This window comes from Pyrus communis, chromosome 12, assembly GCF_041283825.1.
Source record: "Pyrus communis isolate YQ-2024b chromosome 12, ASM4128382v1, whole genome shotgun sequence".
Lineage (NCBI taxonomy): Eukaryota > Viridiplantae > Streptophyta > Magnoliopsida > Rosales > Rosaceae > Pyrus > Pyrus communis.
Genome location: NC_142576.1, coordinates 23,082,771 through 23,109,161, shown reverse-complemented (window position 1 = coordinate 23,109,161; position 26,391 = coordinate 23,082,771). Strand labels below are relative to the sequence as shown.

The 26,391-nt window shown below is 37.0% G+C and overlaps 3 protein-coding genes and 1 pseudogene across 5 annotated transcripts; 2 read left to right on the top strand and 2 right to left on the bottom strand.

Annotated features, from left to right (window-relative positions):
• Positions 1-7,296: 7,296 nt before the first annotated feature.
• On the bottom strand, positions 7,297-15,137 carry MLH1 (MUTL-homolog 1). 2 transcript variants are annotated; one of them, XM_068484904.2, is made up of 16 exons: positions 14,811-15,137; positions 14,550-14,722; positions 14,320-14,392; positions 13,939-14,073; positions 13,616-13,826; positions 13,213-13,361; positions 13,001-13,099; positions 12,795-12,864; positions 12,527-12,665; positions 11,816-11,910; positions 11,622-11,730; positions 10,159-10,321; positions 9,502-9,663; positions 8,959-9,127; positions 8,005-8,171; positions 7,297-7,886 (listed from the first exon to the last, which is right to left on the bottom strand). In XM_068484904.2, exons 1-16 carry the CDS (start codon positions 15,045-15,047, stop codon positions 7,842-7,844), a joined length of 2,196 nt encoding a protein of 731 aa, XP_068341005.2. In that variant the 5' UTR covers positions 15,048-15,137; the 3' UTR covers positions 7,297-7,841. The 2 variants fall into 2 exon arrangements, with proteins under 2 accessions (XP_068341005.2, XP_068341006.2); XM_068484905.2 differs by having other exon boundaries at positions 12,527-12,662; positions 14,811-15,121.
• A 1,236-nt stretch (positions 15,138-16,373) lies between these two features.
• Positions 16,374-17,294, top strand: LOC148692531 (uncharacterized). The gene is made up of 2 exons (XM_088681010.1): positions 16,374-16,443; positions 16,574-17,294. The coding sequence occupies exons 1-2, from the start codon at positions 16,414-16,416 to the stop codon at positions 17,060-17,062; spliced, it is 519 nt and encodes a 172-aa protein (XP_088537136.1). The 5' UTR covers positions 16,374-16,413; the 3' UTR covers positions 17,063-17,294.
• A 1,321-nt stretch (positions 17,295-18,615) lies between these two features.
• Positions 18,616-21,404, top strand: LOC137744557 (uncharacterized). Its single transcript, XM_068484342.2, is given in 2 exon segments — positions 18,616-21,258; positions 21,261-21,404. Coding segments are annotated over 2 exon segments (2,541 nt in total). The 5' UTR covers positions 18,616-18,756; the 3' UTR covers positions 21,300-21,404.
• Positions 21,405-23,020: 1,616 nt separating this feature from the next.
• Positions 23,021-25,689, bottom strand: LOC148692530 (G-type lectin S-receptor-like serine/threonine-protein kinase At2g19130 pseudogene; annotated as a pseudogene). The gene has a single exon (XR_015953970.1). The product of XR_015953970.1 is annotated as a G-type lectin S-receptor-like serine/threonine-protein kinase At2g19130 pseudogene (transcript).
• Positions 25,690-26,391: the final 702 nt, after the last annotated feature.

The following is a 26,391-nucleotide window of genomic DNA, read 5'->3' as shown; positions in this document are numbered from 1 at the left end:
TCTATACAAAACAATAGTGAATAATTGAAGACATGTTTATTTTATTATTATTTACTAAAATTTATTATTTCTCAAGCTTGAATATCGAGCTGAGCTCAAGCCTTCCTTGACCTATCTCATAAAAAAAATTTGAGCTACTCACGAGCTTTATTAGCCGAACACACCAATGATCAAGCTTGACTTGTCTCTTAATCGAGCCAAACTAGACTTGGCTTGATTATTTGACGAGTCAAGCTTTGACGAGCCAAACACGAGCCGAACTTGATGCAAGCTCGAATTGTTTCGAGCTGATTTACAACTCTATTTGAGGCGAGTTCGATACTTAATTAATTATAACTAGCACATTATGTAGCATAACCAATCTCCCTTTCAATATAATATTCCTTTCTATTACCACATAATATCGTTGTAAAAAATTTTTATTCCTACCTCCAAAAGTTCCCTTAACTTTTGACCTTAAACTACTACTAGCACTATGGCTAGTGATTTTCTTCTCAACTTTAAGTGAGATGTCCTAAATTCGATTAGCATGACTAGTGAGGTTGATACCAAATTGTTACAATTAGCTCATTATATGGCCTAACCCAAATCCCTCAGGCCTTAATGTAAATATCGTTCTATGAAAGGGAAAAAAAAAAAAAAAAAAACTCTCGATCTATAAACTAACTAAGGGTCTTTCGGGATTGCTTTTAGAAGATTAAAAGTGTTTTCTGACAATTAATAGCACTTTTAGCTACGTTTGACAAAAGAAATTTAAAACGCTTCTAAGTCGTAGAATCATTTTCTAGAGAGCATCCGATATATATATATACACACACACACATATATATATGTGTGTGTGTGTGTGTGCACGTGTGCGCGCACGCTTCTTCAAGAAATACTTTCAATTGCTTTTTCATGAACCACTTAAATTTTTACAAAAGTTTCTGCATGTTTATAATAAACACTTTCAAACACTTGTTGGAAAAGTTAGCAAGTTAAAAATTTGGCTTATTTTTATGTTAGGGTTGTTTTAATATTTTTATAATTGCATTCATATTTGGTATTAGGGTTCAATATTATTTTCCTATTTGTTCCATGATGAGGTATTTTATAAATGCATATAACTATGTAGGAATGAAGTCTTGATAAGAAGTAGACTTTTCATAATGTAGTTGTTTTTGCAATATGAATACAAATCAGCGTTTGTACTTAACTTTTTCTTGTTTTTTTTGTCATTTGATTTGTTAACACTTATGATCAGTAGAAGTGCTTCCTACATAAGCAGCTTAATGGTATAGGATTTGTTTGGAAGTATTTTTAAAATGACTGAAAGGGCTTTTAAAGAAAATATTTTTGGGTTCCAAAAGCTTAAAATGCGACTTGCCAAAAACACTACTTATGTGCTTCTTGTAGGAAGCTTCAAGAGGTTTTTTTTTTTTTTTGTTTTTTTTTTTTTTGTTTTTTTTTTCTTTTTCAGAATTCATTTGCATTTTTATTAAAAATTGATTTCAGAAACATTTTCATCAAAGCGTTTTTAGTCATTTTAAAAGTACTTTCAAACGAGATAACATATTACTCGTAATTTCTTTTGCATTGATGGTATATATATGGTTTACAAACCACTGATAAGATTTATTATATATTCATTGACGGTCGAACCAACAATATAATATATTAGTTGTTAAATTATCAATATGCTATTCAAATCAACAATAGCAACACAAATTTTTCAAGGCAAAAGAATACCCTTTTGATCATGTATTCTGCTCGATCATGTTGCAGAACCACAACAATCCATCTAAATTTGATGCAGATCAGCAATTGGTTATGATCTTATGGATTCAAATATCTCGATTAAGAAAAAAAAAAATGTGGGACACAAAAACATGAAGGAAAGGGGTTCGTAGACCATAAACATGAGGTAGAGAGCTTAATTAAAATTAATGTGGATTATTTGACATACGCAAGGATCATCAACGTATGGTCAAGTGCTATTGTAAAAGTCAAACAAAGCAAAGAATATGTCTTTTTTTTATTAGAAGACTTATTTGATTTCTCTTTTTCTTCCTAATTGTAAGGTCTTAACTACATTTAATCTTAATTTTAATTTCATTCATCATTATATATTGTTATGAAAATTTAGGTAAATTATATAATATATTTTGATATAAAAAAGTCATTTATTATTTTTTTGATATATCCATTGGGTACATACATTTAGGTACATCACTTCAAAATAATATATTTTAATACATACATTTAAGTGTATCAAGTCATTATAATATATTTTGGAACAGATATTTAGGTACATAAATTCATTTTAATATATTTTTGGTACACTAAGGCCATCTCCAACCGAAGGGTCCAGAGGGTTGATATAGCCTGAAAACCGTCTCCAACCGAAGGCTAGGCCAGAAGGCTGTGGAATCTCAGAGGGTGCCACGGAATCAGAGAGGGCTAGAGGGCTGGTTGCAAGCAGCCAGCCAGCCCGAGGCTGGCCAGAAATACTTGGAATTTTGTCGATTATAACCGATAACAATTTTTAAAAATAGTTTTGAAACCAACGGCTAGCTGACGTCAGCTAGCCGTTGCTAGTTGGCGCCAGTTACCGTTGGATTCAATTTTTTTTTTTTAGGGTTTTTTGGGCCTTTTTTTTTTTTTTTTTTAAAAAAATTCTATTTTTTTTTTCCTATAAATACCTAAACCATTCCTCACAAAATTTTCACCATTCCTACCATTTCAATTCTCATATTTTCCTTCCTCTTTCAAAAATCTATCCTTCAATTTTTTTAATAATTTTGAAATGGCCTCTTCTGCAATGAAAGGTAGGGCTTGGACCCGAAAAGAAGATGAAGCTCCTTGCAAGGCTTATAGATGGGTGTCGGAAGATAGTGTGAGGGGGAATTGTCAAACAAATGACGGTGTTTGGACTCGTGTGTTCAAAAAATACTTAGAGTTCTATGAAGGCACCACTCCAGTGAATATTCGAAACCACGAGAGTTGTTCTTCAAGATGGAAGAAACATCTTCAGCCAAGTTTGAACAAATGGCATCAAGCATTGTTAGCATGAAAGCGGTGCTAATTACTACGACGAAGTAAGTGTTTTCACAATTTATTTTAAATATTTAATTATATTACATTTAATTTCATAAATTAATTTCCTTTAATTTTTTTCTAGGTACGCCAAGCGGAGGAATTGTATATAGAGAGCAGCTCGAAACCCTTTCAGTTTCACAGTTGTTGGGAAATTTGTAAAGGCTGGGTGTTATTTGAAGATCCACCAAAGAGAGCTCCTACGCCGGTGTTCGAAACTGCATCCTCAGCTGTAGATATAGATGAAGATGGATCTCCAACCATTCAACAAAAACGGGTAGAAAATCCGTCTTCGGGTGAAGGTTCCATACCTAGGGCTATGGGACGAAACAAGGCGCGAAGGTTGAAGGAAAAGGGCAAGGCAAATAATAATTACGCCGCTCAACATGAAGTGGCGGCCTCATTGCGATTATTGGCGGAGCAAAATGCCCTTGAGGCCGAAGAAATGAAGCGTAGGCATGAAGAACGGGCAAAACAAAAACAAGAAGAGATGGATGATAAGAATATGGAAAGGAACACTTCGAATTTCACTCCAATGAGTAAGGCCTATTTTGGTAGGAAAAAAAAAGAAAGTATGAGCCGATGGCAGTTGTTTACCTCTGACTATACTCCTACGATGACGGATGATGAAGATGATGTTGATTATGGATATTAAATTTAAGTTGTTTTAGTTTTTAAATTTAAGTCAATGTTGTTTTCGAATTTAATTTGTAGTTTTTAAATTTAATTTTTCGTTTTTAAATTTTAGTTGTAATTTTTAAATTTAAGTTGTTGTTTTTAAATTTTAGTTGTAATTTTTAAATTTAAGTTGTTGTTTTTAAATTTAAGTTGTTATAGTTTTTAAATTTAAATAATAAATTATGTTTGGCCCTTTGGCCCTCGGTTGGAGACGGTTTTTTGTCGTAGAGCTAAAACGAGCCCTCTGGCCCTCTAGCCCTCCGTTGGAGACGGATGCAAATATGGCCCTGTACTGTTCATTAAAATATTAATATCTTGGGGAATCTTAGAGGGCCAGAGGGCTAAAACGAGCCCTCTGGCCAACCATCGGTTGGAGATGGCCTAATGAATTCAAATATGCTTCTTACGTGTCACTATTTTCTTTATTGAAGGTTTTCTCATTTTAGGTATATTTATAAGGATATAACTGAAGGAAGTTAAACAAAATTAATACATCAAAATGTGTGTTTTAATAAATTCAAATATTTAAAGAGATTAATATTATACAGATTAAATATTAAAACAAACACAGAATATGGATTTGAATTGAAGCACACATCAAATGACTAAAATCAATATTATCTAACACCAGATTTTAATAAAATTTCAATGTTTTTAAGGAAAAATTACATATAGAGTATACTTTTAATACTTAATTTTATATTGAGACAACATTTTTTAAACATTTGAAGGAGAGATAAAAATTAATACATATAAAAGATGACATCATTAGTTTTTTTTTTCCTTCTAAAATTTAAGTTACAAAAATACCCTCTTATTGCAGCAACGGTGGAACTCCAGGGATGATTATATCCTACTACTTTTCCTTTTCACAATGAGGCAATTAAAAGAAATTGTAAGCAAAAGCAAAATTATCCCAAGGAACACACATGAGGACTGCTTTGTGATTGGTGGTCCTCATGGTGATGCAGGGCTTACGCAAGATGATGGGGAGCCCGCGATTTTAGACCTGGTGGTGCAAATATTTATATATAATTATAGTAACCTTAGTGGTTTAGTTAGTAAGAGAAAAGCATGGAGATTTAATGACAAAACCAGTCGCAAATTTTATTTTCTACTGAATCATTGAATATTATTATTATTTTTCAATGTCATACATAATACTATTCAACTGCATTCAGTGTTATGGAGGGGAAGAAAGCTAAAAGTCTAATGACACAATATGGTGGTGGTAGAAGTATTTTTGCTTGGAATAGAAATTAGATTTTCATCATCGGCTCGGCAAGTGGTGCCACCGCACAAGGTCCCCAAATCGGAAGGGCCCTTGAATTTTCAATTTTGCATGCATATACGTATATATAGTAGTATGTGTAGAATATTACAAACTTGAGTCTTAATGCAAGTGGTATTATCGCTTCTTTACATCGGCTTAGGCAACGGGTTTGGAACTCGTCTCCATCATTTTTTTAAGTTTATTTTTATTAAATGCATAAACTTCTACAAAATGATATAAAAATTTCACACAATAACATGAAAATTTGAACCATAACCCTCTAAATAGTTAAGGAAAAACAATACGACACCTTTCCACATGTTGATTTGGTAAATTTGCTCTGGTGCGGGACTGTCCATACAGAATTGTACGATTAACAATGTATTCCTTGAACCTAAAACACACAGTGCATAAGGGTAAGTATGAGGTAAGAATTTTATTGCAATGGTGCAACAAAATAGTTCCCAGAAATTGTTTATCTTACTACCATTTGTAATTTTCCCTGAAAAAAAACAAAAAAAAACTTAGTTTTCTCAGTTTTAGTTTGCTCAATATAACTTAAAGTAAACCAATCATAATTTAATATTTTAGGGCTTCCAAATATGCGTTTGACACATAAAAAAGGCACTTGAGATACATATTTATTTAGAAATGTCTTTAAAATGACTGAGAATATTTTTGATCAAAGTGTTTTGCGTTCCAATAGCACTTGAAGCACATTTTGAAAGGTGTCTCTTGCAAGAAACAAGTGCATTTCACTTGCATTTAGCTACAAAGTCAAACTCCAGCAACCAATTCCTGTACTTTTCTTTTATTTTGTCGCCGAACAATACAAAATAGTTGTACAAAGTACGAAGATCAACGTTTACCTCCTCAACTAAAGTATTCAAAAGTCGATCGTGGCAGTATGAACTTAAAACAATAGAGGCAACAAGCTGTGCCGCGCTTTTTGGCAACGATGCGGAGTATAAGAAAACACTGAAGTCCTCAAATGCACTAGGATTTTCATTCCATCTTGCCCACTTCATCTTTTAAGAAAATATATATGTTCTCAAAATTTCTATTTTTCATCAAAATAAGCAGAGTTAGAAAGACTTGGAAATAGACTCTAAAAAAAAAAAGACATGGAGCACCTGGAGCTACTAGAAGACTTGGCACAAAACCGAGCATAATTGCATTCTAGGATTCATACAGCCAACCTCACTTAATGGGATAAGGCTTTGTTGTTTCTTTGTATCAAAAAAAGCAAGCCAACCTTTCAAAATAATTTGACCAAAAAAAAAAAAAAAGACCTTTCAAAATAAGATTGGAAGAACTTGTTTACAATGAAATAAATTAAAGAATTGATTTCTGTAGGACAGCAATAGCTTCAAAGGCAGGGCTAGGCAACTGCAGGAGGACAGAGTTTTGTATGGTAAGCATCAAATCATCAATGCAATTTAATTTTTGGGCCAAATATTGAAGCACTTGCTGCGATCTCAACGAATGAAATAGAAATGTAAACCGAAAATTAGGAGGCGCAGTGCAACTGTGTGGACAAGAACTTGAACACACATAACTAATATGTATGCGAAGCAACAACGAAATTAGATCACAATTCTTCTGAATTTTCTGATGCTTATCCGATGGCCGAACTTGCTGCAGAAAGTCACACGAAGAAAAAAGCAATAGACAGAGAGAAATGCAAATAGTTCGTTGTAGCATTCCTTGTTGGACTCTTTTGTTTTCGGTGGAGAAGGTAGGAAAAAATAATGTAGCTTTTTTGTTCATAAACCCTAACAAGAGTCTCGTATATGCATACAAAAAAAAAAAAAAAAACTTGGTGTTTTTGTGTGTGTGTGGGGTTAGGATCGAGGAACACTCATTTTTTAACATATTTTAGTAGTGCTCAGTTTGTAACGTATTTTAACAATCCAAAATGTCTATTTTTCAAGTTTTCCTTCAAAGATCATTTCTACCATAAATCACCTAAATCCAAAACTATATAACCGTTGGATTAAATGATAGTTGTTTTAAGTGTGTTTTTTTTTGGAGATAGGTATTCGTCAATTTTCTTCACTACAATAAATATTTTAATGGTTATGAATTTGTCTAATTTTGTGCGAAGATGATCTATCAATGATTAATTGAAATATAAATGGTTCGAATCCTTGAAAAGAGTTATAAATGAGAACCACAAGTAAGAGTTTCAAAATGGGCATCCCCCGATCCTAAAGGCTAGTTAGTGTCAAATATGGCACTGATCATGCGTTTGAGCTCGCTCCAAAATATTTCTCATAATCCAAACTGTTCATTTTTTAGATCTTCATTCAAAGATCATTCTTACAAAAAAAATGACTCCTGGTAATGCCTTCTGTTACACTTTCTAATTCCGAGATTTGCTCACCCGAGCAATTGGGTTGTGCGCATGAACCGCGTAGATCCCGTATTAACAACGTATCCCCGCCATACTGATAGTATATAGATAATGATCCTCATTACAATGTCAATATGATGAAGATACGTCGTCAATACACTATCTACTCGGGTCATGCGCAAACTATGCACACAACCCAGGGTCACGGATAAGCATTTTCATTCTAATTTCTGTAAGGCACTGGAGGAACTCCGGGACTGGCGGAATACCGACGTCAGATTGAACTCGGGCATTTTAGCATTTAGAAAAATGAAGGCCACTTTCAAAACCCAAATAATTGTAAGACACCCCCTTAACTAGTATGTTATCCCAAAATTATACCGATGAATGGCATCAACATCTTTACAGAGCCAAGAGCCTTCTGCGTACTGCCGTCTGCCATTACACTGATGAATGGAGTCAGCATCTTTCGAAAATCCGGTATAGTTTCTCCAGTGAAGCTACCTGTGCAGGATTAAGCGTAAGGTGAGTGACCAAGCTAGCCCAGCGTACTGAAATAATCTGAAGAATCCTGGAGTAATTAATTAAGATATGTCTTTGGCCGTAAAGAAATGTAGCATACCCGTACAAATGTTCCGTTTGTAGCCATAGAATTTGGTGGCTTGAAAAAGAGCCTCATTGATGGAAACAAAACATGCTGGATTGACCATTCGCGCTGAGCCCATGCATTTTCTGCCTCTGCAACTAGTTCGTGCTCAATTTCATTTTCTGTCATGACGTCGTCATCTCCTGCAAACACCAAAAATCACTTCAAGGTACTTCAGAGAAATAACCGGTGATGTGCTGTATGTGGGGGAAAGGGCACAAGAAATGACATCCTTGTTCCCAGCAGCAATGACAGTGGAACATAAGCCCGGATCTCGCTCAAACACGATGTTTTCAAACTTATTCCAACTGAGTTGATTCATTCAGTTCCAATTCCCAGGCCAAACAAGTTTGGAATAGTCTTCTTTGATCGAGTTTTTCTCTTTTAGTAAATTAATAAAATTAATCCCAAAACTGAATACAATCAATCGAATACCTGGATATCCCTATGGAATTGAAGCATAAATAAAAGGAATAGGTTATGACGTTTTGGAAGATAAAAAGGCAACCATTGAGATGCCTGGAGATCTCCATCGATACACTGAATGCAATTTTGCAAATTGACAACAAAGGTACCCCTATTGTTACTGTATTTCTCTATCTCCTAGAAATGTGTCATGATTGCTGACTTGAGAAGCAGTAAAAGACACCTCCCAATCCAAGCACAAAGCAAAGGTAAAATTCTAGAAAGTAAATCTTCAACCTATTCATGTCATTGTTTTTAATCACACTAACTCAAGATTCCCTTCAGCCTCAATTATACATGATTTCTCCTTCTAATGATGTACACTGGTTCAGATTTAATGGAAGGTTAAAAATATAGTCTCTTTTTCCACGCGAAAACTAACTTTTAAACATTTAAAATCACTTTATAGGACCGAACAGTACTTAACACATCACTATATTTGAACAGATCCAGCTGCGAACATACCAGTATTGCATGACGTACTTTCTTCAGGATTCCTAAAAGGCTTTCTCTTTTGGTAAAATTGTAAGCCATCACCAGATGGGTTGGGCAACATAGGAGGATGCATGGCATAGAAGTTTCCAAGTGCAGCTGAAATTACTTGAAGGCATTTTTTTTCCTCCTCCCAATCAACCTAGAACAACGAACAGAAAATTAAAGTTTACAAAACAAGATATTTCTTAATAAAGAGCTGCCCAGTATCTAACTAGGTCCCAGCTTTCATCTACTCCCGCAACCTGATAAACCTCAAAAGTTTCTATTACGCTCCATCCAAATATTCCAAAAAACTGCCACCAAACAACCCTACTAACTTTAGGTTTCTTCCCCCTTCCTAAAGCCTCAAACTTGTTACTTAGAAGCTCAAAACAACCCTTTGGAATAACCCAACTGGCTTTCATTTCCAACGTACAAGGAATTGTACAATTAGCATTGAGAATCACCACAAAAACCAGTAAAATTATCATTTCTGCAAAATCATGATAAGGAAGAAAATACAAAAGAACTTACATCGTTGCCCAAACAAAGCACAAGTTCAGGGACACGATCCATGTCAGGTGTGTATTGATCAAGTATGACTGGAAGCTTGGACAAATTTCCGTCATTATCTATATGAATGGAAAAATACTCCCCCAACATAGCAGCCTTTTGCTTGAGTAGTTCTGTATTCATCTGCAGAAGCATCATGCCTCACTATGTTATGGTGAAATCAAAACTCAGCTAATTAAGACTAATCGGCTTTAAAGTACTGGACATTAGAAAAGATGTTCAACCCAGAATTATGGACCGTGAAGTACGCTTTCAGGAGGAACTAAAATTGGACAGTTTTTATCATTGAACTGAGGCAAGAAGGTCACGTCCACATTCTCTTAAAATCTTGACATCAAGAGTTGCCTGTTTGTTCTAGTGATGGTTGGGGTGGGTTCTTTTCTTTGTTTCTTTTTTTTGTATTATTTTCAACATTTAATGGATTTGTTTGCTTATTACTATTTTGGCTGTGAAATCATACGCAACTATAATGCAAGTCAGATCTGCTAGCAATTTTTGGATTATTAAATAAGGGTTTATTAAGAAATTTCTCTATGATTATGAGGGAAGGTTCCAATATTTCATCATAAGAGACATACATAATGATAAACCAAAAACTGAAGAAAGTACACGCATTACCTCTGCAATCTTCTCGTTAAGTTCATGATTCACACTGCATTCTGGATCCTCCTCCTCTTTTAGTGCCAACACTATCAACTCCTTCAGTGGGGCTGGCTCACTTATTTGTATAGCATTAAAATGGGCAAACCGACGCAGAACTTGCTGATACATGAGCTCTTTGCTGTAATTTCATTGAGAAATAATTGATGTATTAGTAAACTTGTCTTCAGAAACAATTTATTCAATAGGAAACAAAAATTTCTAGAAGACGGAAGTACAAAGTACAACAGGGGAAGGACAAGAAATCCATTACAAACAAACCTACAACAAAACAAAACAAGGAAAGCTTGGACCAAATCAAACAAAAAGATGCAAGAACAGGCCGCCACGCTCGTTACAAAGCTACAGACTAATCAAGATGAATGGCACCAAAAGAAACATCTCTTAAGTGTTAAAACAAAGACGGCCACAAGGAAGCAAGAAATCTATTCATAGAAGATATATAAAGTAAACAACAGTTGAAGGGTTGACTCCCTGTCATTTAAATTAGGTTTGTTTGGGACTGCTTCATAAGTGCTTTTGCTAGAAGTGCTTTTATTGGAAGCATGTTGCAATTTTTGTTAAAAATCCAAGTGCTTCCGAGGAAGCATCTGCCAGGTGCTTTTCCAGACAGCGGTTTTATGACCCAGCAGCAATTTTAACTTTTTCTGCATTTTCTTTTGCTTGATGACGGATTCTTTGGTGGATTTGCATTTTGGATTTTCCCCAGCTCTTCTAGTTTCTACCTTGCATGTTTTTTGGCTCTGGGTTTTTTGCGTCCGTTTTCTACTGTTCAAGTTCAATTACAGCCCTTTCCTCAGACTTTTTTTTGTCTTTTCAAGTTCAGGACTTTTTTTCTAGTACCTTGTTCACTAAAGTTGAGTTCTACAATGGGAAACAATGATAAGTCTGCACTGACTTGAATTATTCACAGCACACAACTGCTCAGCATATTACTAGTGTAATGATAAATGGCTGAAACTTTTCATCGTGGTCTGTTGAGTTCATTGGGAGAGGAAACCAGGTTGGTTATTTGGTACTGTCAAGAAGCCAAACCAAACAGATAACCATTTTGCATGGTGACATATGTGCAGGAATGGAATTTAATCAATATAATTCTAACAGAGATATTGTTTTGAGTAAGCTATCCAAACAGTCTTAACACTCCACAAATTAGAACTCATTTTGTTATCAGAATCTAGTGACAAATGTCTAATCTTCTATCAGTCTTCACTTAAGCAACAACATCAATTCTGGGACTTTTACTATGTCATGCTTTGATTTTACCCTTGCCAATGTTCAGAAGGGAGACTCCTGACGGCCACAACTGAAAATTTTCAGCAACTTGATGCTTATAACATTTGAAGAGCAGAAACTATTGAATGTAGTCCAAATTACAAGATATTGCAAATTGCTATATATTTAAGCGACTGGATCATTACCTCAAGTTCACTACATTTGCAAGATAAAGATGGGTATCATGCTGAAGCAGTGCAAAAACATCATCTGCCATTCCAATGTATGTGCAGTGTCTCACAATGTCCAGTAGACCTACCAAAAGGTATCAACTAGATCTAGCTAACATAAAGCAAGTCTCCGCCATTTAACAGACAAATAAACTTGGTCAAAAACTAACCAGAATGACAATTGCCATCAATTTCATCAATAAGCTCCTGAAGGCTGGTCAGATCAGCGGTTTCCTTTGGGTTTCGTCTTAGTCTAACAGAAGATCTGTAATTCAACATTTTACATACAAATTGAAGTGCTTTCATTGAGATTTTAAAATTACATATTTAATGGAATGAATATCAAACAAAAGAGTTAAAAATATTTTAGATGATACAACAAACCAAGATTAACCTTACACTAAAGCACAGTGAGGTGCCCAGGAAAGGAAAAAAAACACAACTGGATGAGAAAGAACAAGAAAAAGACAAGGATAATGAGGAACTACGTTACTATGTGGGATATGGACAAGATGATTTGGAAGAGGAAGTGACCACTTCATTTGTCTCAATTGTGAGGTTCTTTTGAAAAAAAAAAAAAAAAAATTATAAGGATGAAAGTTTGAGTGGACCAATGACAGTTTTGGAGAATAACGAGGTTTCAGCACATAGTCCTGATACGAGGAAATGGAAACTAGACTCATCAGGGGTTTGTTCTTGTAAGACAATTTTTTATTTATTTTCTGTGTGATAAGCAGTCCCCTACTGTGTTCCAGCCTACTAAACTGATGACGGAAATCTAGTCCTCCTCCAACCTGGTAAATCAATGTGTTTCTTGCTTCTCTTTCTTGCAGAGTTTACAAGTATTAAAATTATTGTTCAAGGACGACATAAGGTCTCACCTAACAGCTGTCAAGCTAGCATTCCTTTCAAGATGGCCACGAGGATCTGGTTGCAAATACACATGCAACCTACCAGCAGGATTTGATGAATCCGTTCTAACCATTTTATTCACTGGAACCTTGTGTAATTTTGATGCTGCTAATAATACAACCATATAAAACACTTCAGAACTGAGAACAATACCAGAGTTGTAGTTAAGTGAATATGCCAACATTCGAAGCTTACAGAAGGTATGAACACAATCTAAAGGAAGGAATTTAAACTTACCAGATGGTGAGGGGTTCTGATTTGAATCCTTTCTTGAAACCATTTGGCTGGATGAAGAAGGTTCGACTGCCTGTAATGTGAATTGGACAAAAGATGACAGGAAGATGCACAACTTAGATGGTAATATTCATTAGAATCAGGGCTCCAGAGATGGAGTCAAACTAAAAGGAAAGGAGATTCAGAAGATAAGTGCAGATTCCGTCTACCTGTTCCTGAAATGTTTGTGTCTCATTGGAGCTTCTCAACCTCCATTCAACCACTGACTGTATCTTCTCAATGATGATTTCCTGATTCAGAAGGCTTACCTGCATAACAAAAGAGTTTCATTTTCGATAAAAAAAAGTAAATATTTGGTGTTTTAAAGGTTGACTGAATTTTCTAAATAATCTCACACAACCCTAACACTAGAAACACATACCTCTCTCTTTGTCGGGTGAACATTCACATCAACATGTTCAGGTGGTAACATAATTGACATGTATATGAAGGGTTTTGATGCTTTTGGCAATGTGGCAGCATAAACAACTTCTAGAGCTCTCTTCAGAGCGGTGCAATCAACCAATCTATCTGTGGTTTTAAGAAAAGAAAAACAAACAGTATAAGTCAAAAAAAAGAAAAACGAATAAGAAAACATATCAACAATTAGGGACTCTACTAATATAAATAACCTCCAAGGCGTGAAATTAGAGAACTGTTACCTACGATTTACAATATTTCCAAAATTCAACTTAGTGTGCTAAAATACACACTAAATATGAAATAATAATCTTTAATACTATAATTTTCTTGTGTTGATATGGCATTCCATGGATAGTTCATACCATTTATATAAAGCACCATGGTTATCTTCTTGGCAACATAGTTTGAATCGGAGATAAAGCCATCCATCTGAAAAACGGAGCTAGAAGGATCTTTATCTGAAGCTTCTATTTTCATCAGACTGCGAGCAACAGACACCCCATACACCGATCGAATTGCATCAATCCTTGATGCTGTGGAAACAGAATTAACATCTGCTCTAGCAGCTCCATGCTGATAGTTATACCATACAAAAAGATTTTAATCGGGATTTTGAATTTCTAGCCATGAAAAAGATCGGTGAAGTAGAAAGATAAGTTCCTTAGTGAGTGAAACAGCAACCTACCTTTCTGCAGGAGAAACTAACATTCATATGATGAATTGCAAACCGGCTTAGCAAATCTACAATCTTTGAATAATCATCAGCAGAATTTTGTAGTGTCTTCCTCCGGGCGGTCATGTTATAGAATAAGTTCTCAATCTGATAACAAGTACCACCACTTAATTCACCAGTAAAGATAATTTCATCCCATTAAACCAAAACATAGAAAGTAATTCATCACATTTGGCAGGCATTCAACGTCCAGCAAAATGGTCATTTGCCTTCTTTCCTTTAAACCATTTGGTTTTTTTTTTTCAGTTTATTGGGCAAATTTTAAAGTTAAACTGCTCTAATTGTTAACAATTTAAGACTAAAGCAAACCAAGAGCAAAATTGTTGTTCACACCGTTATTTGAGTTCCTTTTACAGCAGCGCACGCCTTCGGTTCGTGCTCCATTACACCATCTTTATAAGATACCCTGAACCCACAAAATTATAATTATTTCAAAACTAAATCATAAATTACAAGTATAACACAATAATTATCACTAAGATTAAAATGAAAAGGCCATTTCTTTCTATGAACAAATCATATAATTTTCTGGGAATTTCATCAAACAGGTAATGGGCACGCACCTATAACCATGCAACTGGCCTTTGGTAATGGTGGTGATGGTGACGTGAGCTACGTACGTCATGCTGGCAAGTGCTTCTCCTCTGAACCCCATCGACTTTATCGACTGCAAGTCCTCAAACGCCGAGAGTTTCGACGTCGTGTGCCGCTCACACAGTATCGGCAGGTCCTCATACTGCAATGAATCGTAAATTCGCAAATAAATTTAGAAATAATTCAAAATTTAATAAAATGGAAAAAAGATGAGTGAAGAAAGGACTGACGCGGATGCCGTGGCCGTCATCGGAGACTTGGATGAGTTTGAGGCCGCCGTCCTTGACGACGACGTTGATGGAGGAGGAGCGGGCGTCGAGGCTGTTCTCGACGAGCTCTTTAACGGCGGAGACAGGGCGTTGGATGACCTCGCCGGCAGCGATTCGGTTCACCACAGACTCTTCTAGGCGGTGAATTTTGGGTGGCTCCGTCGCGACTTGCTCTTCTTCTTCTGCCTCAATTTCCATTTCCCTTGCACTGCACTCGTTTGGAAGCGCCAAATTTTCCCGACACCGCCAAAACGAAGAAGAAGCGAGTATAATTATATTTTACTTTTTATTATTATTTTTTTATATTTTTTTTTTTGTTCAATTGACGGGAGTTTGCTATTTGGTGCTATGGTGTAACGATATTTTTTTTCATTTGTATCTGAGATCTTAGAATCGATTTTTGCCAAGTAAATTTAAACCACATTATTATTGCTAGATCAATGTGAAATTTAACTCACTCCACACTCTTTCAAAAATAATATAAAATTGTGTTACGAAAATATACATAAGTGTAATTACAATGAAAGAGGTAAATTTGAGATATAAAACTTATATTTACATTTCATAAGTTTTTGGTAATAAGGTTTAAAGCTCCTATAGCGTCTATTAATTAGCCATAAAATTTCATCTTAAAAGCGACGAAGTTCACAAGTTTAAAACCATATGTAAAATTCACCAAAAGTATGTACTAATTCACCAAGAGCGTAGTTGTTGCTTGCATCTACAATTCTAAGAGATCAAATGTGAATTTCTCATTTATAGGCTAGAATTATACAATTCGAAGCTCGCCTTCCGTAAATAAGTAAATAAACAAGTAATTCTCTTTTTATAATTCTCAAAATTTTCCAAAATTTGACCATTTTTCATACACGTATGATTTTTTTGCCACTTTTGTACTTTCGTTAATTTGTTTTGTCAAATGCTCCGTTTATTAATGAAATGACATGGCTTTAGTCGACTCTCTGTCACGTTATGAATTAATGATCGGGTGAACAAAAGTATGGGTTTTTACCTAAAACTTGTAACCTTGCACAAAAATTTCATTACATCCTACACTAAATGAGATTCTGTTAATGTACGTGTTAAATTATGAACATGGGTTGTGAGATTTTATTTCAAGGGCATTGGTTCAAGTAATAGTAAACCACTTTATTCTTTTTGCAAGTAAAACTGGATCTCTCAGTCATTGTCGAAGTCAATTTTTTGGGAGTGCGTCGAGCTGATCTACGCTAACAATGGGATAATTTTTTTAGTACGTATTACAATGCATGTATGTTTTAAATTATGAATCGGGGACAGATTATATATTTTAGAATTATTATTTGTGAATGGGACAAGGTAATAATTAAAATGAAATTATACTTGTTTATACATGCATGTTTTCACGTATATTGTAATGTTGTCAAAACACAACAAAATATGCATGAAATCAAAGGAACCTGTAGTGTGTGTGCAAATATCAGTCAAACATGCTAATGCCATGAACATATACATTTTAAACAAGCTTGTCATTCAACCATTTTTATTACTCGTCTGAAAATATACATCTTCCTCAAGAACACCAATGGATCCTGATGGTATGAATCCGGTTCCGGTAAGAAAATTTCGTAAGCGTCATCTGCTAAATACGAATTTATTACTTCTTAATATATTTTTTTTCTTCTAAATTTATACGCCTGCATGCATGTCCATAACGAAAATAATTACTGGTTGATGTACTGCAGACAGTGGAGATCAAAGTCAATTGGCAAGGAGCAATAGGCACACTGGTGGTTCCCTACTCTGCAAGAATTATCGAAGTAAAACTACTGATTTCGCAAACGCTTACCTTCCCGTTCACCGCTGATGGGCCAGATCTCTCATGGCCAGGTACAGTTGTCCCAGTCGCAGCAGATAGGCAAGAGTTCTCATGGGAAGGGCTCGTTTTGGAAGATCAACTTACTGTCCAAAGCTATAACATTCCTGCTAATGCCACCATCCTTGTCTTTGACAAGATTAAAGTTGGGATTTCTATAGTGGCTAACAACTTATATTGTGAAGTCTTTGTGTACCATGGTACTACTGTCGGTGAGTTGAAGGCGAAAATTCATGCAGACTATGGCGTGGATGTCGCACATAAGGTAGTGCGTAAGGAGAACCGTAATCTTGATGATCGTGCAACTCTGTGGTCTGCTAGAGTCGTCGAAGGAACTGTGTTACTTCTCCTGGGATAGAAATGATCATATGGAACGATTAATACTTCACGGTTTCGAGCGGATCTTGGTAACTTTGGCTTGCTGAAAAGTAAGTTTTATGAGTAGACTAATACTATATTATATAATAAAGCTTATGAAGCATATATATTTACTATTAATTTTAGTTTGAAGAATGAAAAGAAATATGTATCTAATACCTATCATAGATGATGCATATGTGAAATAAATAAAGATCTGTTTATGTGAAAAATCTCAGTTTTCAACCAGTTTGACACGTATTTTCAACGAGTCTTTTATATGTCAGCGTGAAAATATGATACGCAAATAGGGAGGAAGCAAAGTGTTCTAATAAAATCTGAATCAGAAGCCTTCATAGGCACATCAAGATCTTACAAACGTGAAAATCTGAGGATAAGTTCCCTGCAACAATCTGCATTTGGTTTTACTGTTCTAAGTAACCTGACACGGCTTCTTTTGCCGGCAAGTTGTGATAGTGCTCCGTTCGCTCTCTTTCTGTTGCATCGACGGTAGCTGCAGATTCCATTAGAACAACCCCATTGCCTTTGACTGCATCCAATTAATGCATCTGTAAATTCCTTGAAGTCCTTTAAGCTGCGGGACAAAAGAATTGGCACTTAAAAACATTGAACGAGTAAAATCTTCACGAGCGTGCTAGTACCAAACCATATTGTTTGGTACTAGCACGATCGGATTCCTAATCTGAAAGTAACATGTGAGCCATGTACAGTCAGAAAATGGAAAATAGAACAGTATAGATTAGTTTATATCATATCGTGTAGACACGTAATTAGTGTATAAGTGTAACAATAATAAAAAGGAAAATTTGAGATACAGAAATTATACTTGCATTCATAAGTTTTTGGTTAACAAAGGTTTAAAAGTTCTTCTTAGCGTCTACACTAAAAGATGCTGACAAGAGGCATAAGCTTGATCGATTTAACCTAAAAAATACTATAAACTCGAGTTAGTCTTAGTCTATTCATTAGCCATAAAATTTCATCTTAAAGTAAACATGACGAAGTTCACAAGTTTCAACTCTGTGTAAAAGTTCACCGTCGTTGTTGCTCAAATCTACATGTCTAAGTGATCTAAACATGAATTTTCGCGTTTATAAGCTGCAAATATATTATTCGAAGCTCACTTTACAATAAATAAACTAGTAAATTCTCCTTTTATTATTCTCAAAATTTTTAAAATTTTGACTTCATTTTTTCATACTAGTTTGATTTCTTCAGCACTTTTGTACTTCCGTTAAATTTTTTTTTATTGAGTCTTCTGTTAATTAATGAAGTGACATAATTTTGGTCTATGTTGGTATTCCTTTTCACTTGAAAGTGAGAGGTTTAAGTTCGAATCTCGTGGATGGCAAATTCGATACCAAATTAGGCTGTTCATTGTATAATTTTGCAAAACTTCTCCTTCTTTTAGTGTAAAAATATCGATGTAATGAACAAAAAAAATAAACAAAAAAAATAAAAAATAAACCCTATTAAACTAAACCCCTTCCTTAAACCCCAACCACAACCCTGCACCTTTCCAATCTTCCTCAGCCCCAATCCTGAATCATCTCTTCCCTCCGCCTCCCCTAACCACCCCAAACCTGAAATCCCAACAGCTTTGGGTCGTCGGAGAATACATAGGAGGTGCTCTGGGTTCGTCCATGGATGAAGGATGCCGAATCTTGAACCAGCATGATATCTGCCTCCTCTTCCTCTCCAGTCTCAAAACTACTACTCCTCCTCACGCGGCGGTGCCGCTCTCTCTCTCCCTATTCTACTTTACCCCCGTTCTCTTCCAAAACCCTGATCCACCACATCTCCAACGCCTTCCTCCAAAACAACCCCAAACTCTTAAACCCTCATTTTCTCTCCAAATTACAACCCCACCACCTCCACCCCATCCTTCTCTCCCTTCAATCCAACCCCGTTTCGGCCCTCCGCTTCTTCGACTGGTCCCACGGCTCCCTCGGCCTCCACCACTCCCCGCAGTCCTTCTGTGACCTCATTCACCTGCTGCTCCGCCACCGGATGCTCGCTCCGGCTTCCCGCCTTTTCGACACAATGGTAGGTCAGTTCGGGTCTCAGTTTAACTATTTTGCTGCATTTTCTGATTGTTTTCGGAATCACAGTTCCGATGTTAGTCTTGTTTGTAGATTTCTGATTGAGAATTTTTGTCGAAATGGGATGTTGGATTCGTCTGTTGATACCTTCATTCGTATGTATAAATTGGGTGTTCCGGTGTCTCCTTATGCGTTGTCTAGAATGCTGAATTGTTTGGTTGATGCGAATCACGTCGACATGATTCTCGATGCATATGGAGAAATCTGTAGTGCATTGAGAGGACAACAATTTTGTGTGTATGAGTTTGTTATGGTTGGTCTTCTGAACAAGGGTAGATTCGAAACGGGTTTGGAATTTCATTGTGCATTGATTGACAGAGGCTTTTCGCTTGACATTGTTGCTTGTAACAAGTTTTTAAGACGTCTTTGTAAAGAAAATCAGGTTGGAGATGGTGAAGATTTCTTTACGGTATTGCTAACAGTTGGTCCGAAGCCAAATGTGGTGACGTTTAGCACGATGATTAACAGGTATTGTAAAGATGGGAAATTGGAAGAGGCAAAGAAGCTTTACAAGATTATGATAGAGAAGGGTATCGGTCCTGACTTGGTTGTATATAGTATCCTAGTTGATGGTTTTTTTAAGGCAGGGAAATTCGAGGAAGGGTGTTGGCTTTTTTCAGCGGCGTTGGATTGTGGGATTAAGTTGGATGTAGTCATTTTCAGTTCTGTTATGGATGCTTACGTGAGAATTGGAGATCTGGTGAAGTCAGTGGAGGTCTACCGAAGAATGCTGAAAGAAGGGATCTCACCAAACTCTGTTAGTTACACCATTCTTATTAACAGCATGTGTCAGGATGGTAAGGTTGCGGAGGCTTGTGGAATATTTGGTCGGATTTTGAAATGTGGTTTTGTGCCATCGATTCTGACTTATAGTAGTCTGATTGAAGGAATGTGCAAAATAGGGAATTTAAAAGATGCATTTCAGCTGTACGAGAGTATGATCAAGATGGGCTATGAACCTGATATTATTCTTTACGGTGTGTTATTAAATGGCCTTTGCAAAAATGGGCTGATGGGTGATGCTCTTAGGTTCTTCTTTCAAGCTGTTCATAGGGGCGTTAAGCCAAATGTCTATACTTTCAACATGTTAATAGATGGTTGCTGCAGATTGAAACGATTGAGGGATGCTGTGAAGGTGTACATCCAAATGGGAATTTATAACATAAAACCAGATGTGGTGACGAATACCGTGCTTATTAAGGGTATTTCTGAAGTAGGGAGATTAAACGATGCGTTGGTGTTTTTCTTCCAATCAGTAAAGAAGGGTTTCTTACCTGATGTTGTAACATATTGCACACTGATTGATGGTTGCTGCAAGCAGAGACATTTACCTGCCGGACTCTGGCTATTTGAGATGATGCAAAGAAATGGAGTAAATCCCGATATTGCCATTTATAATGTCCTCATCAATATGCTGTTCAAAGAAAATTGCATAGATGCTGCGCAGGAAGTCTTTGAGCGGTTTGCTGAAAGTGGTCCTGAACCTGATATCATTACATACAACACAATGATTTGTGGTTATTGCTTTCAGAGAAGGTTAGAGGTGGCTGTTCAACTTTTTGAAGAGATGATGCAGGGGCAGTGCAAACCCAATGCCATTACTTGCACTATATTGATTGATGCATTTTGTAAAGAAGGTAAAATGGACGATGCGATGTTGATGTTCGATAAAATGCATGAAAGGGATCCTGAACCGAACGTGGTCACATATAGTTGTCTGATTGACGGGTTTTTCAAGTCTGAAAACACAAAAAGTGCCTTTGAACTACACGAAGAGATGCTTAAAAGCGTCTCTCCAAATATAGTCAGTTATAGCATCCTCATTGATGGTCTTTGTAAAAGAGGACTTGTGGAGAAAGCATCCCTTGCATTTCATTGTGCTATAAACAGGGGCTTGGTGCCCGATGTAGTAGCATACGGGATTCTGATTCGCGGTTACTGCAAGGTAGGAAGAACCGCTGAAGGCCTCGTGTTGTATGGGCGTATGTTAACAAGCGGGATCATGCCGGATGCTGTCATACAAAGGACGATTGCGGAGCATATCCTTGAAACTGATCGGCGAAAATATGAGAGTACTCCCAACCACATGATTTGCAGATAAGATCTGTTGTTTAATACAGTGACACAATTAACTGAAGCAAAGCTAGTGTAAAAATACAGTGACTCAATTACAGTTTAATAGTTAATTTACTTTGTATTTGAAGGGTAACTTTTAGAATTTTCGTCACATATCATCCTTACAAAAAATCACTAAACTTGGAAACCATAAGACGAGGTGCAGGATATTGCAGGTTTCTCCGGGATGTAAGAACTCGTTTTCCCTTGGTACGCATATTGTATCCAAGATCAGCACCCGGCAGCCAAGTATCCGTCAGGTGATCGAAACTCTGCCCTATAACAACGGATGAATCAGATGCATCAGTTATGACAAAGTTCCCATTGTCGAGAAGCTTTGCTGCACCAGAACTAGAAACATTTGATCTTGAACTACCATGCTGTAACTTTGGAGGGCTACTCAAGGTCAAGTTTCCATTTTCGAGTTCTAATACGCAAAAATTTTGGTTTAGAAACGGGTTGTTTTCGGTTTGTGAACCAAACTATAGGTAGATTCTTGTACCAGATGTCTATGTAATAGTTTTGAGATTCACGTGGTGTGAAGGAACCGAACTCAAATGTTCCACCAGGAGAGGTGATTGTTTGGCTCCCAGAAAGATACTGGCCTGAAGAGATGGCGTGAAACGCAGTGGACATACAAGCAATAAAGGTAGAACATAATCAAAATCCTAATGAGTATGATACACTGGAGCATGGTAGAATCTTCGTATCCGTCCCTTTGATAAAATTGCAACAAGGGGTTAGATTTGCTGCAAACAGAACCCAAAAATTGTCCTTCCTTTCATTGGATCATAACCAGATATGAACAAATATTGGTCTTGCAGACCATTGGACTTTAAGGGCTGTAATATTTTTGCTACCCTTCCTTCCCTGTTTGGGGTAATCAGACTATGAATGCGACCAGGTCCCTACAATATCTCCTAAAACTAATCCGCAAAGATCGTCCGAGACTCAAGCATGTGGCATCCCAAAAGTCTTAGAAAGCCATGGAATTACGAGAAAATCTTGTGTCCACTTAGAAGATCATGTCATCCGTATGCCCACTCACACAACTAGGCAGAACCACCTTTGTACCAGTTCCAAAATAGGTGGTTCGCTTGGTTGTGTGGGCCTACAAATGACGTTAGCCTCTGGGTAGACATGAGAACAAATTACATTCATGCAACTACACGTCAAGATCAACATATAACAAGCATAGACAGATTTAAATCTATGGTAGCTCAAATCCGCATTCAGATTACATAAACATAATGTTATGCCTCGATATCGAACAAGCATGTCTGCAGGATTCCCCAAGAGCGAAAACCTGTACCTTACGAATACAACATATTCGTTATCAATGCCTGAAGTGCCTAACGTTTGTGAAAAAAGCGAAACTCCATACTTGTTACAGCAGTCCATGGCATCCCCATCTCTAATGCTGCCACCGGGTTCAGCAATTACACTAACTCCGCTTTCGCAGGCTTCTTCCACTGCATCTTTCCATGCTGCGTCCATAAGAAATTGATCTCCTTGGCCTGTTTATCGAGTTATCGACTACACACTAGAAGATGTGCAACTCATTTTTTTATGGAAATGATTTTCACGCTCCCCTTTTCTCTTCGTGCTGCAAGTCTGCAACTCCTCTTTTTTTCAGCGGTTAAATCGAATACATTTAAGGAGAATTAAGGGGGAAAAACAAAGAAATGACTTGGAAGAAAGAAAAAAAAAAAGATGGGTGGTTGGAGAGTGCGAAAATCATTTCTCTTTTTAATATATCATTACATAACCAATATTTATTGAACTGGAAATATTCAAAACCTACTGCCTTCAAGATAAGGTTATATTTACAATCACACTGCAAGAACCCTCACGTTCTTCATCTGATCCTCATGAATTCTTGTTGCACAGTTGCTGACTTCGGCTTGAAATGCACTTTGGACATCGATGACCATCAACCTGAATCGGATGTAGTTTCCAGGTAGTTAATGCCTTCTGCCGGACTTCTGATAAGGCGCTGGAGGAACTGCGGGACTGGCGGAACACCGATGTCCAAAACTCCCTCAAGAATTTGAACAACCTGCCTCATTGTTGGCCTATCCTTCTCATCTTCTTGAATGCACCAACAAGCCACTTTGCACGCTCTACTTAGGTCATCTCTGTCAGCTTTGCCTTCCAACCTGCAATCCAACAAGGTGAAAAGATCTTCCCCTTTATTAACTGCATTCGCGAGCCGGATAGGACGGAAGTTTTCTACCCCGTCAGCTAATCCTTCTCTGTTTCTCCTCCCTGATATGACCTCAATCAGCAACATCCCATAGCTAAACACATCGGCTTTTGGGGTGATGGCTTCACCTGAAAACCATTCTGGTGCGAGATAGCCCACAGTTCCTCTCATGGTTGTCAAAACCCGGCTGTGGTCTCTCCCCAAGAGTTTCGCAAGACCAAAATCCGCCAATTTCGGACTGTATTCTGAATCCAACAAGATGTTCTCTGGCTTAACGTCGCAGTGTATTATGCAGTCTCTGCACTCTTCATGGAGGTAAGACAATCCTCTGGCAGTCCCTACTGCAATGTGATATCTAGCATTCCAATCTAACATTCTCGGGTTATTTCCAAGTATAAGAGATTGCAGAGAACCATTTGGCATGTAGTCATAAACTAAAAACCTCTTTGAAGCGTTGGAGCAGAATCCCCGCATGCGAATAAGATTAATGTGTTGGATTACACCGATAGTTCCCACTTCAGCACGAAATTGTTTCTCTCCCTGGTTCATACTTCTCAGCTCTTTCACTGCTATGGCCGTTGAGTTAGGCAACGTCCCCTTGAATACAGAACCAAAGCCTCCTTCCCCGAGTTTTTCAGAGAAGTTGTTTGTTGCTCTTCTTAAATCTCTATGCTTGTAAAGCACCAAAGAATCGTCGGTAGTCGCCAATGCTCCTGCTGACCATCTCCTTCTAAAGAATACCATGACAATGAAAGTACTACTTAAGATGGAAAAGAACCCTGCAATTACTCCAATTACAGTCCAAGTAGTCTTTCTCTTTCTCTTCGTCTCACTTGTAGAATCCACAATCCGGAGATGCAATCCTGGGCTGTCTAGAGAATAACTTATGGAAATGGATTCGGATGGCATTGTCAGTATATTATATAGATCCCCTATCCAAATGAAACACCGACGACTATCAATAAAATTATAAACAAAGGCACTGCATGAGCAATTTATTAAGCATTCTAATCTGCATTGATCATTGCTCACATTTATAATTTGCTCATAGTTCCTAGGATATCCAATTCCAACATCAGTTATCGCCAAAAATGAGTCCCCGGGACTGTAGTGAAAAGGAAATTTCCTCACACAGCCATCTGAGAAGTCCTCTAGCATCCAACTTTCCCTGACTCTGGGTTCAAATCCTTCGAGGCAACCACAACGAGGAGAACTCCGCTGGTTGCAAATACTAAAAGCACCGCATGAAGAATCAACCGCACACTGGTCCGATGGTTCAGCCGAAATCAAAGTCCACTCCCTAAAGCCTTGGTCCCAGGCATAGAACTTTAGCTGACCATTGATTTCAAGTCTGCCTCTAGTAAAGGTATCAGGATATGAAGATAAATTAAAAGGTATTTCATCTAGCTCAGAAGAAAAAGGACCAGGTGCAGGAGTTTTCCGATTTCTCCAGGATGTAAGAACTAGTTTTCTCCTCGTACGATTATTGTATCCAAGCTTAGCACCCGGGAGCCAAGTATCCGTCGGGTGATCGAAACTCTGCCATTTGACAACAGATGAATTAAATGCATCCGTTATGACGAAGTTCCCATTGTCAAGAAGCTTTGCTACACTAGAATTCAAGACCCTTGATCTTGAATTAGTCGACCATATTGCAACTTTGGAGGGGCCACTTAAGGTCAAGTTTCCATTTTCGACAAGTCGTAATACTGACAAATACGGTTCACAAACAGGATGTTTTCTGTTTGCGACCCAAACTAGAGTCCGATTGGGTAGATTTTTGTACCAAATGCCTACGTAATAGTTTTGAGGTATACCTGGTGCGAAGAAACCGAGCTCAAATTTTCCGCTTGGAGAGGTGATTGCTGGTGTGAAGAAACCGAGCTCAAATTTTCCACTTGGAGAGGTGATTGTTTGTTCCCCGGAGAGAGAATGGCCTGGAGAGATGGTGTGAGACGCCGTGGAAATACAAGCAATGAAGGTGCAACATAGCAAAAATCTCAACGCATAGCAGAGTAGAATTTTCGTATCCATCTCTTGATAAAAATTGCAACAAAAGAGTTAGATTGCTGCAAGCAGAAGCCGAAACTTATCCTTCCTTTGATTGATTGATCTTAACCAGATAAGCTGTATCAAAATATCTTAGACGTTGACTTCCACTCCAGTTACAATCCTACAAGTCCTTCTCGCACTCTTTCTAGTCGTCTCATTTATCAAAACATATTAGACTTGACTTGCCAGGCAACAAAGAGCCCTGCCACTACACTTACAATCCAAGAAGTCAACCTAAGCTAAGCAGGTATAAAAACACCTGCAAAAGTATGTGGGAATGATAATTATTATCGACATCATTTCCAACTCGTGTAGGAACGAGACTTTCACTTTGCAATGGCCCTTTTTCTTTCTTTTTCCTTTGTGAGTAGGAATGAATTACATTAGAATTCGTATCTCCATCAAAATTTACAAACGTTTACTCAAGAAAACATAGATTCCTGTGAACCAATTTCAAGCGTTAAACAACAATAAATAGTTGAATTGCTATTTTTATAAAACCATTGTACAGATAAGTATAGTGAAATAAAGAAACATCATTAAAATACTTCCAACGTTTTCCTAAAACAAAACTCAATTTCCAAAAGATATGGATCATCATACATACATAAATATGCAGACACACCCACACATATGTAACTTTACTCTCTACGATTTGTAGCTCTTCCAGTGACGTGGAATTCTTATAATTTATAGTACAAGTCTACACGCATTCTAGTTCACCAAGAAATTACCAGCAATCAAGATAATCAAATCTCAACATTATATGAGAACGTGATATCTGAAATTCAATGGAATTCTAATTTCAAGTCTAATCCACAAATCTGGTAACCA

Excerpts from the sequence above, each read along its gene's own strand:
- MLH1 (XM_068484904.2), bottom strand. The coding sequence starts at position 15,047 with ATGGAAATTGAGGCAGAAGAAGAAGAGCAAGTCGCGACGGAGCCACCC. Across the intron at positions 10,322-11,621 it reads GCAAATGTAGTGAACTTGAG|CAAAGAGCTCATGTATCAGC; the intron begins GTAATGATCCAG and ends ATGAAATTACAG. Across the intron at positions 7,887-8,004 it reads CAAACGGAACATTTGTACGG|GTAGCTTCACTGGAGAAACT; the intron begins GTATGCTACATT and ends AATCCTGCACAG.
- LOC148692531 (XM_088681010.1), top strand. The coding sequence starts at position 16,414 with ATGGATCCTGATGGTATGAATCCGGTTCCG. Across the intron at positions 16,444-16,573 it reads ATGGTATGAATCCGGTTCCG|ACAGTGGAGATCAAAGTCAA; the intron begins GTAAGAAAATTT and ends GATGTACTGCAG.